At 39.2% G+C, this 16,686-nt stretch overlaps 1 protein-coding gene across 2 annotated transcripts in view; it reads left to right on the forward strand.

Moving 5' to 3' along the window:
* Nucleotides 1-16,686, forward strand: part of UVSSA (UV stimulated scaffold protein A) — a 46,609-nt gene that overhangs the window by 20,614 nt on the left and 9,309 nt on the right. Inside the window, exons 7-12 of one of the 2 annotated variants that reach the window (XR_009274647.1) lie at nt 537-648; nt 8,248-8,425; nt 9,308-9,457; nt 14,046-14,229; nt 15,086-15,197; nt 15,722-16,064. Coding sequence is in view for 1 of the 2 variants with exons in the window: in XM_058803156.1 (XP_058659139.1) it covers nt 537-648; nt 8,248-8,425; nt 9,308-9,457; nt 14,046-14,229; nt 15,086-15,197 (736 nt within the window). In the remaining variant the exon portion in view is untranslated. The remainder of the gene's footprint in view (nt 1-536; nt 649-8,247; nt 8,426-9,307; nt 9,458-14,045; nt 14,230-15,085; nt 15,198-15,721; nt 16,065-16,686) is intronic. The other variant, XM_058803156.1, reaches the window with a different exon arrangement.

The raw sequence follows: 16,686 nt of genomic DNA on the forward strand, positions 1-16,686 counted from the left end.
CAATGAACCACTGTAGCATACAGATCTAAATATTCTTATTGGGGTCACTTTTAGCTTGCCCATTCATCAGCTTCCCTCCTGTTTGCCTGCTCTGGTTTTGAACTCTTAAACAATTTGTGATACCATTTAACATGCCACAGATTGGGTGCTGGTAAATGAGTAAAATCATCAAAATGAGAAGAGTTAAGACTGTAATTCGCTCATTAAGGCAAAATCTTGATGTTATTTTAAGATTTTTTGGTCTTATTTTATAGCTTCACACTTTGTCAGACTTCACCAAGTGCATGTGTTTTACTGGATAAAAGGGGCTTTAAGGAAGCCCTTAGAATAGAGAATGGCTTTAGAGATAAAATGTTAAGCAAAAGCCTAATCTTAGATAAAGATTAAATACATAATTAGGGAAATACTTTTGACATAGAGAAGTCTCAGTAGGGCTATCAGGATGATTGCAAAATATTTTCAGTGTGAAGGGAAATGAAAAACAGTCTTCACATGGAAATAAAGAGAAAATAACCCCAACAAAAATATCTCTGTAGATGAAAGCCTCGGATGATGATGACGAGGGTGAGGATGAAGATGAGTTTGTGGAGGTCCCTGAGAAGGAAGGTTATGAGCCCCACATTCCAGACCACCTGCGGAAGGAATATGGTGAGTTTGCCCAGCTGTGACAAGCTTTATCCTGCGTGTTACTGCTGCACCAAGGTAAATAAACAGCCATGCTGAAGTAATAAAGTGATCAGCAGTGTGGGTAATCTCTGCCTGCTCTAGGAAGTCCTTACATGGACACCAGAGCAGTGGTTGGCTCTGGATAAACAAACACTTTCAGGGGCAGGAGCAACTGAGACGAGCAGCTTATTCCATTCCAATCATCTTCCTCAGGAGCTCAGAGCCAGGAGCAGCACCCTGTGTGCTTGTAGGGGTGCAGAGCACACATCATGTTCCACAGCTCATTCCATTCCATTCCATTCCATTCCAATCATCTTCCTCAGGAGCTCAGACCCAGGAGCAGCACCCTGTGTGCTTGTAGGGGTGCAGAGCACACATCATGTTCCACAGCTCATTCCATTCCATTCCATTCCATTCCATTCCAATCATCTTCCTCAGGAGCTCAGACCCAGGAGCAGCACCCTGTGTGCTTGTAGGGGTGCAGAGCACACATCATGTTCCACAGCTCATTCCATTCCATTCCATTCCATTCCATTCCATTCCATTCCATTCCATTCCATTCCATTCCATTCCATTCCATTCCAATCATCTTAGGAGTTCAGAGCCAGGAGCAGCACCCTGTGTGCTTGTAGGGGTGCAGAGCACACACTGGGAGTGAAGGGATGGCCAGGTGAGGTTGGCAGTGAGCCTGAATGTTACAAATGCTGGTGCCAGTCTGGTGAGCTGGGATAAGGGGCTGTTCCATCATCAGTAGCAGCTGGATTTGCACAGCCCCTTCCTCCCATGAATGGCCTGCCTAGAGCTCTGCAGGGTGGCTCTTTTTGTTCAGGTGTTGCTGTCAGAAGATTTTAAATGCAGCTCAGCCTTCAAGTGCAGAATACAGCCACAGAGCACATACCAGATGACCAACTATAATTTTGCATTCTTAGTAAAAGTAGATAATTTTTAAATGAAGTTATACTTACTTGTGTTCTTGTGAAATTGAGAGTGGTGTTACTGAAGAAAGTTCATCTTAATTCAGCTTCAGTGCATTGCTCCTTGTCCTTTGTACCTCTTGCTTAGTAAATCTGCAGCTTTACTTCTGTGTAACTCAGTATATTTGAGGACTCCTGAGATTTCAGTATATTGTGGAGAAGGGTAGCTGCCATCACAAAGCTTTAAGTTAAAAAACTTCTAAGCATGTCTTGCTTCTGTGTTTGTCCATGAGTGTTTGTGTCAGACTGGTGCTGTTGCTGTGGCTTTATCAGTCCTGTTGATGCTTATTTTTTCCCATTTCTGCAGTTTACCTCATAAAAGTCAGGCTGCAGCTACCACCTGGAACTTGTTTTTTCATTTTTAGCAGCAGCCTAAGTAATTCTAACATGCAGAAGTTCTGTTTGCACTTGCCAGTTTCCACTGGAAATGAAATGTATTCACCTCTTCCCTTTTATCCCATCTTCCTCATGGACACACATTTTTCCAAAATAAAGCATCTTACCACCCTTTGTATCACAAATACTTGGCTGCTATTTGAATTCCTTCTTATAGGGAAGGATAAAAGAACAACCCTGCTATCTACTCAGGGATATTTTAAAAATCAAAATGGATTAAGAAATTCCCAATTTGTATTTAAACTATTGCTGATAGGAAAATACATTATAGTGAAGAAGTCAATCAATCAGAAAACAAAACCTCTCATTTTGTGTACCTGTGGTTATGTAGGAGCTAATGGTCACACTTAGATGTTCTTTATCTGATGTGTTCATTAAAAAATAACATTTTGAAAGAAAGTAATCATTCCTGATGCTTCTGAAGACATTCAGCTTTACTTACTGCCATTTAAAACTATTATGTTAGTTCCCAGTTTAGAAAATGGTCTGAAAATAACTCAGAATTCCTGAAAATCACAGCTTAGACAATGAAAGTCTGCATGAGTGGAATGTTCTAACTGGAACATCAAACCTCCCATGTAAAATAAAATCCCAGTGTTATGTGGAAGGTATGAATGGTTAAAAGCTATTTTTCCTTTTGTTGTTACTTTTCCTGAACAAGCCAGATTAACTTGATACAGTAAACCAGAAAAGAAAGCTGTAAAACATGACTGTGGAAATGGATTGAAACATGACATGTAAATTATTGATTTAAATATCACTTTATTTCCTTTCACTTCTCTCACAAAGATGTGTCCTACCAACAAGGTAAATTTTGTGTTTTTCCTGAGAACTGAAAACTTGTTAAAAAGGAAAATTTATTTAGAAGGACAAGTTCTGTGCATAAGTACATAGACATATGCAGTTGTATCATCTGTGTGTTTATGTGGTTAATAACTACAGTCTCAAAATTGGTGATGATATTAAATATAGAAATTGAATTTAGCATGGGTGCAGTTTGGGTGGAGGTAGGATTGAACAAGTCAATTTGAATCTTGATGTATAAAATGAAATGTAAATTTGTTAAAAGAATTTAGGTGATTAGATAATTGAAGTGTGAAGATATAACCCATTAGAGGTGTCATGCCAAATTAGCATTACCAGAATTTTAATGACCTCCCATTTGTATAACCCTTATTTACACTTGCATCTGATGTCTGCAGCTGACAAGAGGCCAGCTCTCCTGTGGGACCACAGGGTCATTTCAAATACACTGTGGTGCTGAAGAGAATATTTGGCTGAAAAAGAAACACCACTGGAAATAATTTTCATACAGTTGCTCAGATCTCACCACTGGGCACTGATGTTGCTGAGAGCACTGATGAGTGACCTGCCCTTGTATGGCTGGCATTGCTCAGCCCTGGAAAACGGAGCCATTGTTCATTTAAAGGAAAACTTTTGGGGAAAGTAAAATCTTTCTACAGGAGATTCTCCACATTCCAGCCACATGCTGGTCAGTTCTTGGTTCCATTGGTATAAAACCTTAGGGTGGATGAGGTAAGGGATGGAACTGTGCAGCCCTGACACTGCTCTTGTCCCATAGAACAGAATTTTGGGCTGATGCCAAAGAATGAGAGATCCCTGCCTGCCCTTGGTGGTCTTGGCCTGGCTTGCAGCTGAGCTCTGACCCACATGGGAAGTGATCTCTTATGAGGGATGTGCTTTCCCACATAAAATGGAGCAGTTCTCAGCTCTAGTCCAAAGTTCTTGTCTGTCTCATTGCAAGCATTACGTACCCATGCAATAGTGCTTTGGGGACAGGGGAGTCCTGTTGCTGTTTTACAGGTGATGGAGGAACCCATCTGTCTTGGGACTGTCAGCATGGAAGCAGTCTGCTGCTTATCAAGTTTCATCTTTATCCAAAGTTATATTAGGAATGACTGTGCAGTCACAAACCTTTATTTCTACTCTGGTTAATAAGATTATTTCTCTTATATTTGAGCCTTAAGCTGAATGCTTCAGGGATGGTGACTCCAGTACTTCCCAGGGAGCTCTTCCAGTGTTTAACTCTTCTTTTCAGTGAAGAAATTTTTCCTAACATCCAACGTGAACCTCTTTTAGCACAGCTTGAACCTGTAGAGACCTAGCCACACTTAGGACAATAAATGAGTAAAACTGTTTGTAATGCAGTATTTGAAATAAAGATTAACTTTTCACATTTATGAAAAAACATGATCATCCCTTCCAACAAAATACTTCAACATCCAAGTAGAAGTATTGACTGTAGATACTTCTGATGCACCCTGATCTGCTGGTCATGGAAACTTTCCTCGTTCTCAGGAGAGGTTCTTCTATGTAAATAAAAAATTCCCAAAAAATTTAACAGATTATGAGATATACTTGATTTCTGCCAAAGTTCTTGGAAATTAATACTCACTGCACAAGATGCTGGTACACTTTCAAGTAGTTTGCCACAGCAGTATCCCTCAGAGGGTCTGTGCAATGGCCAGGGGATGCAAAATCATAAGGAAGAAGCTTAAAAGGTGAGGGTGTAAGGCATAGAAAGGGCTTGATATAAATGCTGTATATTTGTGTCTTTTTCTGGTTCTTAGCTATGATTGTAAAGCAGTAGTAAGTAGGGTTAATTAATGAGAGGTAACATTATATCACCATATTCTGTAATTCCAGTAACCCAAAGTAAGTGTTTATGTAATGTTAGTGAACTCTTCTCCTTAACTACCCTAGTTATCTTTTTTCTTTAATTTGAATTTTGAAAGAAGGATTCCAAGATTTCACATAAATGAAACATAACTACATTCATAACTACATTCAAAATACTGGGAAGCTTTGCAAAGTCCAAGGCTTCTTGTGCTTCCTGAGTAAAATACCAGCAGGCATTTTCATTGTGAGCACAGTGGAGTGAGAGGGGAAATGCTGGACCTGAACTGCTGGATTTTCCTGACAATCTGGGACAGTGTCTATTATAAATCACATCCACTTGGCTTGACTAAGATTCAGCAAATGGGGAGCAGAAATTATTAATTTTTTTTTTCAGGAAAGGTGAAGTCCATAATACTTGTTTATATTCTATCTCTGTTTTTTCAATTAAACCTCAGTGAATCTGAAGTAGCTTGATTTGGTCTAAATTCACACAGCTGAGGAAACCTGGGCTTGCTTTTTCTCTGAATTTTCACTGAGGGGCTTTTATCTCCCCCTAATCCCACCATTTCTGTCAGGACATAATCTCTTTCTCAAATTTACATTTTAATTACAAGGCCAGCTGAACTAGCTAAAATCAATAATGTCAGCATTCAGCAGCCTAACTTCAGCTGAAACCCCAGCCTCTCTCTTTCCTGCTATAGATTTATCTTGTGGACATGGGCTACCTTATTGCTTCAGGCAATAGGTGCCATTTGGTCAATTTAAACAAAAAGGGGGATTTAAACACTTTTATGATTCTTTCTCAAAGCTGCTATTGGCACAGTTTGAAGCCAGTACTGTACTTGTTAAACAAACCATACAGAACAGCAGAATTCTGGAGAGGAATTTTACTTTAAAAACTGTACTTAATCCATCTATGTTTTAAAACCAAAACAAAGCAACCCCACCCTGGCAATGGACACCATTCAGCTGGGGCTGTCTGCCTGGTCACTCTTGTCTTTATCTTGTTAGCAAAACCTACTTTCATACATAAATACTTTTTAAAACCTCCACAGTGGAGGTGATGTTACTGATGTCTTAGTGTTATCTATTTTTAGCTATTTTTCTGTTAATAGTTTAAAATAAGAAATCAATGAGAAAATATTTTGCTCTTGTAACTCTTAGGAATTCCTATATTGATCTTCCAGATGTGATTTTTATCTAAATGTCACATTGTCCATTTATCTCTCTTGCCTTTCCTGTCTGTTGCTGACTGCTTGTCTCTGCTGTTCCACTCCTCCTCAACCAAGCCAGTGTTGTGAGCAAGCAATCATGCTTCCTGTAAACACCAAAGGAAAAGAAATGGAAAAAATAGGGTTTTCTGGGAACTTTTAATACATAGCACATATTTTCTCTGAAGATGAGAGGTGTGGTGAGTGAAACAAAGCTGCTATCTTCTGCATTTTTTTTTTTACTATTCGTAAATAGTACAAGTGCTCTCAAACCTTACTTTAAATAATGCTTTTCAGAAAGTTTCCTTTTAAAAAAAATGGAAAAAGAAGGCAGTTTAAGTGCTAAATATAGCCTGAGCAATTCTGCATTACAGATAGTTTATGACATATTCTTAACCAGGTTGACTGAGAAGGGCCAAAGGCCCTGTTTGTAACTGTTTCTGTCATTAAAGGAAGTTTGCTTCTCCAAATACTGATGAATCTAAAGTGTGGTAACAACAATGTTTTTGGTTAATTCTGTTTCAGTTTGATTAAAGCACCTGAGAAAGGCATTTTCCCTTTCTAGCCTGTGACCTGAACTGAGATGGAGCCCTGCCCTGCCCCCTTTCCAGAGACATAAATTCAAAGTTCCTGCATTATTATTTCACTGAAGTGCTGTTTAAAAGCACATTTTTGTGGAGGCACCATTCTCCCTCTTGAACAAGTCCACAGTTTAATAAGTGTAATGAAATAATTTCTTCTGCTATTTAACCTAGATATCTGCTTAAATCCATTCCTATTGTATTTATTTATCATTTTCTTTATTCCTGGTCCTTCTGCAGACAGTTTTCTAGTGCAGAGATTGGAACTTTAAATATTTTTGGGTGGGTTTTTTTCAGGTTTTTTTTTTTTTTTTTTTTTTTTTTTAATGTTCTTTAAAGGCTTGTTGACTTTGGAGAATGTAGAGTGTTCATAGCTTCTGTTAGTGTGTAGTGTGAGCAGGAGTGAGTGAGGGAGCAGCAGTGCCAGATGTGCTCAGCACCACGATGGACTCTGGATTTTGAGTGAGGGTTGTTGGTGTCTCTGGGGAGAGGCTGTCCAGGGATTGGGTTAAACAGGTGTCCTTCTCAGTGCCCTGGGTTTGGAAACCAGGTTTGGGTGGTGTTCCCTGCACCAGGACTCAGCTCCTGATGCAGGTGTTTGGAAAGTGCATTTCCAGGGCTGGATCTCAGAGGTTGCCACCTCAGCATCTTGGCCTGTGGTTCTGGTCAGGCAGTGCCATCTGTGCACTCACACCCCATGGCTGAAAGGGAATGAGTGGTGCAAGCCAGTCAAGGTCAGCATGAATTACTGGCAGACCTTATAATGTGGTGAGATGGGTCACAGCAAATTGTTCTAATTTTGTTCATGGAAAATACATTATTCTCTCAAATAAAAATATTTTGTGTACCAAGCCTCCCTGCCACTGTGGGTCTTGCAATTTCCTACTCAGATGGCTGGCCACAGATAAAACATTAGCTTTTCCTTTTCTACTTAATATATTTACTGATGCATTTAATGTATGATATGTTAAATGACTAGCATTTAATGACCAGCAAAGCAAGAATACTTCTGAATGCAGCTTCAGGGCTGGTTAGAATTGGGCAAAAGATTAAAAGTTACAATTAAGTAATGGCCAAAACATTTTAGATAAACGTTAGTTACTTTTCATAAGAAGGCTCAGATAATTGGCTGAAAGTGTTAGGTTTGTGAAACTATGACTTCTTGTATAAAATTTAGGGATTTTCTTGAGGGATGAGACCTTGCATTTCAATAAATTATTTCATAAAAAGGCTTTCTGAGGGGACAGATCATGTTGGTGTGAGGAATCATATTTTTCCAATTGTAGCTGTCATTGGCTGAAAAGTTCTTGTAGCTACTACTGGCTAATGGAGTTGCTCCTCCAGCTCAGCAAGTAGAGGCAGGTGCTGTCTAACAGCTCAGCCTATCTAATTGCATCCTTGCAGTCCATGCTGAGTCTCTAATCTGGCTGTATAAAGTAATTAAAGTTACCCCACCACTGCGCTGCTGGTGCTGAGCATCAGTGCCTGGTACTGCCTTGCAGTTCCTCAGGTGCAGCTCAGGCATTTCCTGTCTCTGGGACAGACTCTGGCTGTACTTCCTTCTTCTGCCAGCTCTTAGATATTTTCTCCTGGCAAATTGTGTGGTTTACTATCTGTGGAAGACGAATGTGCTCTAAATAATTCTGTTTCGCTCTGGGTGGGATTGATGTCTGACACAAACCGAGAGCAGGAAGATGTAGTCCGCACCCCGAGCTGGTTGGGTGGACTGTGAGGGTGGGAGAAGTGAATCACTCCTAAACATCAAGGGTTTTTTTGCAGGACTTGAACCCCAGTCCCCTCCAAAAGCCGCAGTGGTGAAGGCATCAACAGGAGCAGCCCCACTGAGCTCCCACACTCGGCTCAAAGGGAACGAGGATGAGCTCGATCCAACCTGTGCAGCTGCCACCCTGAAACTCCTCAGAGACAAACTCCCAAAGCTGCCATCTCCTCAGGCCAGGTCATCTTTGCTTTAATTCCTGTGCAAACCTCTTGCTCTTGTGTTCATTAGTCATGACAGCACACAGAAAAGCATTTGTGAACCAGGCAAGCTGACAAGGCTGGCTTGATCTTGTTTTGAAGTTACGTTCATTGTTTAGTGTTTGGGATTTTGTTGGTGATTGCACCAGGATCTTAAGGAGTCTTATTTGGTGTAAATGGCCTTTATGAAAATACACTGTCCCCTTCTTTGCTACCAACACCCCCCACCCCATTTATTTGGGTAAATTTTGTTTGTAGCTGAACAATGTGTCCTAATGTTCAGTTAGCAAATAGTTTCAATATCTCTTTGTTCCCAGTGACTTATGCTGTCAGTGCTGCCTGGAGATGTTACATTGCTTCCAAAGACATACTTTATCGATCCTGTTCAAAGTTTGGTGAAACTCCGGCCTTGCCTAGCATTTGGCTGTGATTTGTGGATAATGCTGGGGTCATTGTTTAGTGACATGTTCCTGGAAAGACTCTTCTGCATGGGCCAGGAAGGCCCCCAAAACCTAGCAAACTGGAATTAATTTGATATTTCCAGTTCCACGTCTGTGGCTCCTGTGGGAGTGCAGTATGCATGATCCACTGTGCCCCCATCAGATCTCTGGGTTTCTGCCCCCACAGTGTGATGTGTGTTAACCAGCCTAGCTGAACATGCAGTGAGCTGCAGAGTGTGTGGTGTTGTGTCATAATGTCTTCCTTTAAAGAAAAAAAGAGACAACCTTGAAAAGTAGTTATAATTGTACCTGTAAGGTAATATTAGTGTTGGTATAAAAAATCTAATGAAAACAAAAAAAAAAAAGGAAAAGTTGTTGTGATCATTGTTGTTCTGTATTGACTTCTCATCAATTTTCTCCAGTGAACCTGCACCTTCTGAGACAGCAAACTTGGAAGATCCTGACAGTAAAAGAAGAAAACTAGAAGAAAGAGCTAAAGCTCCCCTCATGCCTTTTGGATTAGATCTTCACTACTGGGGAGAGGATCAGCCAGGTGCTGGGAAGATTCTCAAGTAATGCTCTTTTTCTTTTAAGACAAATTAAATAAATAGATAGATTTACTTGTACTCAGAGGTCATGCAGTGGGGTGACTGCTATTTCTTTTGATAATTACTTTTCTTCTTTACCTTGTGTTGTAGGACCCATAAACAAAGTCAGAAATTCTACCTTTAAATGTTATTTGTTTTGAGAAGATGTGATACTAATTAAATATCCTTTGATGCTTCAAAGCACTTTTTTTTCTGCTCTTTTTATGTTTGCAGCATGGCATCAGTTACTCCAATTTAAGCTGGTACCTCATTATGCCAAGGGCTCTGCCAAGTGTGTGGTAGACCTTCCCTGAGCTGGAGACTTTAGGATCTAAATAAGTAGCAGGCCAGGTAGGAGAAAGGCTGGGGAAGTGTTTTTGTTGGTAACTGAGGAAGCTGCTAGGCTTATTCAGTCACACAAGAGAAAGGTGGCAGTTACAGGATTTGGATTTGGATCTTTCACTTTCCATTGCTGTCTGGGAGGTTTTGGGTTTCATGAAGCACTGCTGATTCAGGGAAAGCTTTAGCACTGCTGGGGAGAAGAGGTGGAAGGTACACATCAGAATGTGTTTCTAGCAGTCAGTTTTAAAGCCCTTTTTACTATGTTTAAATGAAAGTTGGGTTGCAGAGTAAATATAAATTTTGTTTAAGTTCACCAGAACTTTGGTATCAGTGTGTACCATACCTGGCTTGAAAAGGGCAAAAATCACCGACTGATTGGGCTGCAAATTAAGCTATTATATTCTTAGCAGTACTACTTTAACTTAGTTTGTTTTCTTACTAAAACAAACAAAAAACCTCAGCGTGTAGTCACAGTTCTAAAACAATGTTGGCAGAAAGGAACAAGAGGAAATCGTTGCCCCTGCACCTGATTTTGAAAAATGCTGAATATCTGTTAAATTACTGTAAACTGATGCAATTTGGTGCATAAAAGTCCTTTACCACAGTCACTGCAGGCTTTGGATTCCATCTCCTGTGGTATAGGTTCTTCTAAGCCTGTGAAGAGATTTTCAGCAGGGCTTTAAGAAGCATTTGTCTGTGATAATGCCAAAAAAGGTAGTAAGGCCTTATTTTACATTGCAAATGAGTTATTCAAGTCATAAGTGAAATCAGAAGCATATTTCACTGCCTGTCTGCCTCGTGCTGCACTGTTTTATTTTTATGCTTCCCAATAAAATAGAGGGCACACTTCTGAACCATACAGTCTATAACTACAGATGTGCCAATCTAACTAAAGATAATTTAAGTAACTGCACACACAATACCATTGACCCCAGGCATAAAATAGACTTACTGAAAAATTAAAGTAGTTATCAGCCAACTCCTTCAGCATTTCTGTATGCACTCAAACTTGCTCTGTAAGATTTTTAGGGGAAGAAAGCAAACTGAAAAATAGACAACACATGTGGGATGTGTATGGAATTTGAATTTTTAAAATCTGAAGGGGAAGAGTGTTTCCATTTTATTTAGCAGTGCATTTACTTAATCACAGCATTTACAATAAATTAAGATTTTAACAGTGAGAATGTAGCCACCAGGAAGATTTTCTAAAGAAGTTTTGTTGGGTTTTTTCAGGGGGGCAGAAGGTAGTGTATGCTGCACAGTGTTGAATTGTGTAGAATCTGCCATTCAGCTTAACAGACTTGTTTTGGATAGCATGGACCTTCCAGGCTCACCTGCTCTCCTCCCTGAATTAAGTCTGCTCACTCTGAGGAGCAGAGTGAAATAGCTGGTGCAGCACTGACTGTGACTAGCATGTCTCAATTAGCCCATTTTACTTCAGGATCTCTGTAAGCATCTAGGGTTGGAATTTATATTTATACAATGTTTTTATAAGCTTCCTCTCAGATTAGAAATTAAGATGATATCAATTCCTTGAAAGAGTGCAGCAGTTCTCCAGGAGGTTTCTCTTAGATTTCAGTTAACCATTACTTGTCTTTTATTCCTCTTCCTCCTCATGTATTTTTGTGCCATTGCCATTAAAGCGTCTGTTATTTACCTGGATTAGGAGCACTCTAAATGTGAGTGAGTTGTTGATCTTCTTCATCTTTTAGTTGATTATCTGTTCCTTTTCTGATCCATCTTACAAACAGGTTTTACTTGTCACATGCATCATTTTTTCAAACAAGTATCTGCATGTTTGTAATGTTGCTTAACCTACAACAAGAAATCAGAAAACTTTGGGAGCTGCCACTGCTTTGTTCTCTCACCTGCTTCTAAGTCATGTTGGGAGAAAATATGCTTGTAATAAAGAGTAATATGTGTTAATATATTTGTAGGAATCAGGCTATTTTAAATTCAGTTCCCAAGTACTGGTCAATGATACACAGGGCAAAACATAATTTTAATATTCTTGACATTTGTTAGGTGCATATTTAGGGGAAGGGAGACAGAGAAATTGTTAAATAGAATTATTTCCTAACTGGAGGGGTTGACATGCACAACTTAAATGCTTCTTCATTCTCATGTGACTGTAATTTGATAATTGAGGGGGTGAGGGGAGTTCAGACCACCTAAGGACACTAGAATTTTACTAAGACATTCTGTAAGATTGTCATGCATGTGGGAATCCTGTATGGTGCCTTTTTTAGGAATGCTTTCCCCTCCATGTGGCTTCAGGTTAGTGACACAGAGCTGCCAGCCAGTTTTGCTTTCAGCATTGCATTAAAATAAGCAAATAAGAAATTAATGTCATTATTTTATTTACTCTCTATTGTATAAGCTTGCCACATAATTTCTGGAGCTAAAATACTGTACTGTTCAAATATTGGGCTGAAATAGTATTTATTTTTTAGAAATACTCTCAGGGCTTTTGGGGTTTTTTGCTACCTTTTGCAGAAGTGTGTAATTTAAAATATTTTGTTTAACCAAAAACTGTGGAAATACATTACTATGTTTATTGTTGAACTAGCTTCCACTGGAACTCCTTTGCCTTTATCCCCTAATTTACCCAAAGAAATTATTTGTACTTTATGGCAGGTTAGCATTTCTCTGGCACTAGTGAGGTGTATTTGATGGAGAAATTACAGGTAGAATCAATCTGTTTAACAAGAATTTTGCTGAACATTTTTGTGATGATGGCAAATCACAGAGATGTTTCAGATTTTCCTTAATCCCTTTTTTACCTAGTTCTAACCTCTTCACATGGTTTAAATGCCCAGCTATTGCATTAAAACCAGCACATAGATATGTTGTAGGTTGCTATGGTCAGATATTTTCCTCTACTTTTTTTTTTTCCCCTCATCATCTGCTGAAAACTTGGTCAGATAAAATTAATCAAAACTTTTCAGGCCCTTTAAAGTAATTCTTTCAAGTATTGGCATATGTGCTTTGCCAAACTGTGACTGGTGTGATGAGTGAAGCCAGTGTTCATGTGTGGCTCTGCAGTGCACAGAAAGCAAAGCAGGAATGACACCCAAGGATTTTAGAGTGAGAGGAATTGGATATGGACAGAGAAAATCCTCTCAAACAACTCTGGAACTGATTGGGTCGAAGCACTATGTGCAAGAAAGGGACTGTAGGGTTCCTTTAGGAATTTTATGTCCTTATTGAGACATCTGTTATCTAGGTATCTTCATCTTGCTTGTCATGAGCAGCAGACATGCAGGCTGCAATTTTTTTTCCCTTAGTTGAGCTGTATTTTTTTCCTCTTTAACTTCATATTTCCTTAAATTTTGGGTGGGATTGTTGTTGTTAACTTCAGGTATCTTAAAATCAGATACCTAAGCTTAGGTTGGTTACCCTAATTTCATTTCATGATTAAGAGAAAGAAACATTTACCATCAGAGGGATAGTCATTGTCTCCTAAGATTAGTAATTAAAATGAGTCAGGTAATTGCTCTCTGGGGTTGCCTGTTTTTCACTACAGACTGTTGGCTGAAATAATGTGAATATTAATATGAAATTATATTAATGGTGTTGAGAAAATCTTTGTTTGCCTGTCTGTCTGTAAATGTCAGTAAGGTCTCTAATTTTAAAATAGCTTTTCAATGGGTTAGCTTAATTTCCTAGAAGAACACCTGCTAATTTCTCAGATTTATGGACACTGTGTGGGAGAATCTGGAAGAATCTGTGTAAGGCTCAGCTGATTGTTTTCTCTTTCCCATGGTCTCAGTTTAGTGCAAAATCCTGATTCCAGCTTCTGCTTCACTGCTGCTGCAGGAGTCCAGCTATCAGGAATGAGATCAGCCACGTTAAGATCAAACTGTTTCCTCCTTGATCTGTGCTTAATCATAGAAGTATTTTGTTATGAACAATGTTAAGTGCAGAATTACAAAGTTATTCACTGAATCTAGAAATTGGATAACTGACTCTGAATGTCAGATCATGAACTAAAGCTAAGACTTGTAATAGCTTAGCAGGTTAAACAGGAAATCAATACTAGACAGGCTTTGGTGTATTTTAAAAATATCTTCATAATACAGGAGCCATAAGAAAGACTGGTAGATTCCTAGGGGTTTTTAAATCACTAGTAATTCCCTTCCTTTCACATATGAGTTTAGCACAGGTTGAGAATGTGTTTTAATGTGTGATGATTTTGTATGTGAATAATTTTCATTTGTTGTTTTCGCAGATTTACCTCTGAGCATCGATTTTGGGCACCCAGTGAGGTAGAGGAAGAGGTGGAAAATAAAGAAATAACAGAAATGTTAAAAACCAGGTATATAACATTTGCTGGCAAGTTTGAGCCAGTGAAACATAAATGTCGAGCTCCCATGCCTGATGGAAGTCTGTGTGAAAGACAAGATCGGATCAAGGTAGGCACTGAGTTGCAGCACTTGCAAGGTCTCTGCTGTATGGAGAAGGTCTCCTTAAAACAGCCATAAAAATTCATTTCACATTCTAAGTATAGCTCAAGGGAGTGGAAGAACATTTTGTTGGAGAAGTTCATAGTTAATTTGTGCTTTGTAAGGGAAACATCCTTTTGGTAAAGAAGCTGTAAACATTTAAAGAACTGTCAAATTTTTTTGGTGTTCATTGTAGGTTATCTGGATTTTATTTCTTACTGTGATGTGTGAATACCTGGCAGTAAGGCAGAGATAGTTCTTTGCTGAAAATTTTTCCTCAGAGGCATATTTGAGATTAACTGTTTCTAGAAACTTACATGTTTGACGGGCAAAGAAATTTTATTTACAAATTAAGTTTTATGAAAGCTAAACTCTACACAGCCTCAAATTATGAGCACTACTGAGCAGAACTACTTTGCCTAAATACTTGGTTCTAGTATCTCTGTTCTTCCATTATTATCTGAGATTGAAGGATCTAAAACTTAAGTACTTTTAATGGGATTGTTACAGGATAGGGATATAGCATAAAAAACAATATATGATGCAGCATTGGTGCCCTAGTTCCAGCCTTGCTAGGATATCCTACCTGGTCTCTTGAAATTGTGTATTTGTTTCAAAAAGAGGTTATTTCTTTGACATTCTGAATATATTAAACACATTATGTTTATGGGATTCTGATGCTTTCTAAAGAGGACTGGGAGTCAAGTGTAGTTCTGTTGCTCAATTCCAGTTTCCACCTTTAAGCTGTTTTGAATAAAAGGTAAACATTTTCTTTTCATTCAAAAACTGTGAGATTTTTTTTCTTTCCCCATATTTCTTTCTCAAGTGCCCTTTCCATGGAAAGATAATTCCTCGGGATGACTCTGGGATTCCTGTAAATGCAGAGGACAGAGCCAGAGAGGAAAAGATGAAGTTTGAGAAGCAAGCAGCCCAGCCAGGTCTGTGTCAGCATAGCATCTTGAAAAATAAGAATAAAAATAAAATACTAGGCAGAGATGGGAAATACCTGTTACCTGTTCTGCTCCTAAGCACATTCTCCCATTTGCATTTGCATTCCTATTGATTTTAAATTACAGCTCATTTGCAGTGGTTCTTGCTTATGTGATAAATATGGACATGTGTAGACAGAATAACATTAACATTGCATGTGTGCTTTATTTCCAGTGGCTTTTGAAACGTTCCCAACACTGCTCAGACAGACCAGTTATAGCCTTTGTCTTAAGGAACGTTTTTATGGATGGTTGGACCTGTTCCCTGGGAAGTGCTTGGCAGTAACTGGTCTATGCTTTTGCAAAGATGTCTTATCTTGCTGGTCCCTGGCAGTTGTGATTTATGCAATATAATGATAATATTATTAGGATCACTGTGTTACCACCAGTTTTGGGAGGGTGTGCTGGATTTTTGTTTTAAAATAATTGGGAATGGGCAACAAAACTATTGTCCTTCTTCTTGCATCCTTCAGGTGTGGAGGGGAGGGCTCCTTCTTTCCCAAGATAATTCGGGCATTTTTAGCCAAGGTTCAGCTCTGGACTGGTAGATGAGAAATGCAGGCAACAAGTACCCAGGGAGGAAGACTTCCAAGGGGAATAAAAGGCTTTCTTGCAACAGTACAACTAAACCCTGTTAGTGATGGACAGGTGGACTACAAGCAGGAAGCTACTGGCAGCTGATGGACTGCAGAGGAAGATGGGAGAGAGGGATCTATCCAGCAAAGACACAGTGGATAATTGGAGGGGACAGCTTTTCTTTAACCTAGCTTCCCTCAGCAGGTCTTAGTTTTCTCTGGTTTGAGCTATTTATTGTAGGTGAGTATTCTGGATTCTAATTAAACTTACCCATAGGCATTAGCATTTTGATATTATGTACAGTACTCCCTTGCAGGAGTTCTCTCTTCAGGTTTGACTGACTTGGTGTTTGACTGTTATGCATATTGTTAATGAAGCTACTGAACTTTTAATGAAACCTCTTGAGAGCCTGAGGAGCAGTTACATATATTCAAAACAGGAATCTGTATTCAGAAAGATCTGTGTGGAATGAATGTGCATTTAAACATAGAATTGACCCACCCAGTGTCCTTTAACACTTGTGTGACCATCTCTGAGTGGCAGTGCTTGGTGATTACAGCAGCACAGCAGTGCAGCAATTACTGAGCACCTTCTGGTATTTGCAGGTGTCAAAGTGCTACATTTGCAGGTAGTTTCCATCCCTGTCCAGGCAGAGGAAGTGCTCTAAACTGGAATCCAGCCAGCAGCACACACACTGTTGGACTGTCACAGGGAAACCAGGATAGGAGTGTGGATGTTGTGTTAAAAAGGAAAGTTCCCAGCTTAGTTATGACAAACTCAAACTAGCAAATTAAACTGATAGGTGTTGTTGAAATTTCAAACTGGAAACTAATATTCTGGTATAAAAATCACTTGGACTCAA

The sequence above is a fragment of the Ammospiza caudacuta genome, chromosome 4, assembly GCF_027887145.1.
Source record: "Ammospiza caudacuta isolate bAmmCau1 chromosome 4, bAmmCau1.pri, whole genome shotgun sequence".
Classification (NCBI taxonomy): Eukaryota; Metazoa; Chordata; class Aves; order Passeriformes; family Passerellidae; genus Ammospiza; species Ammospiza caudacuta.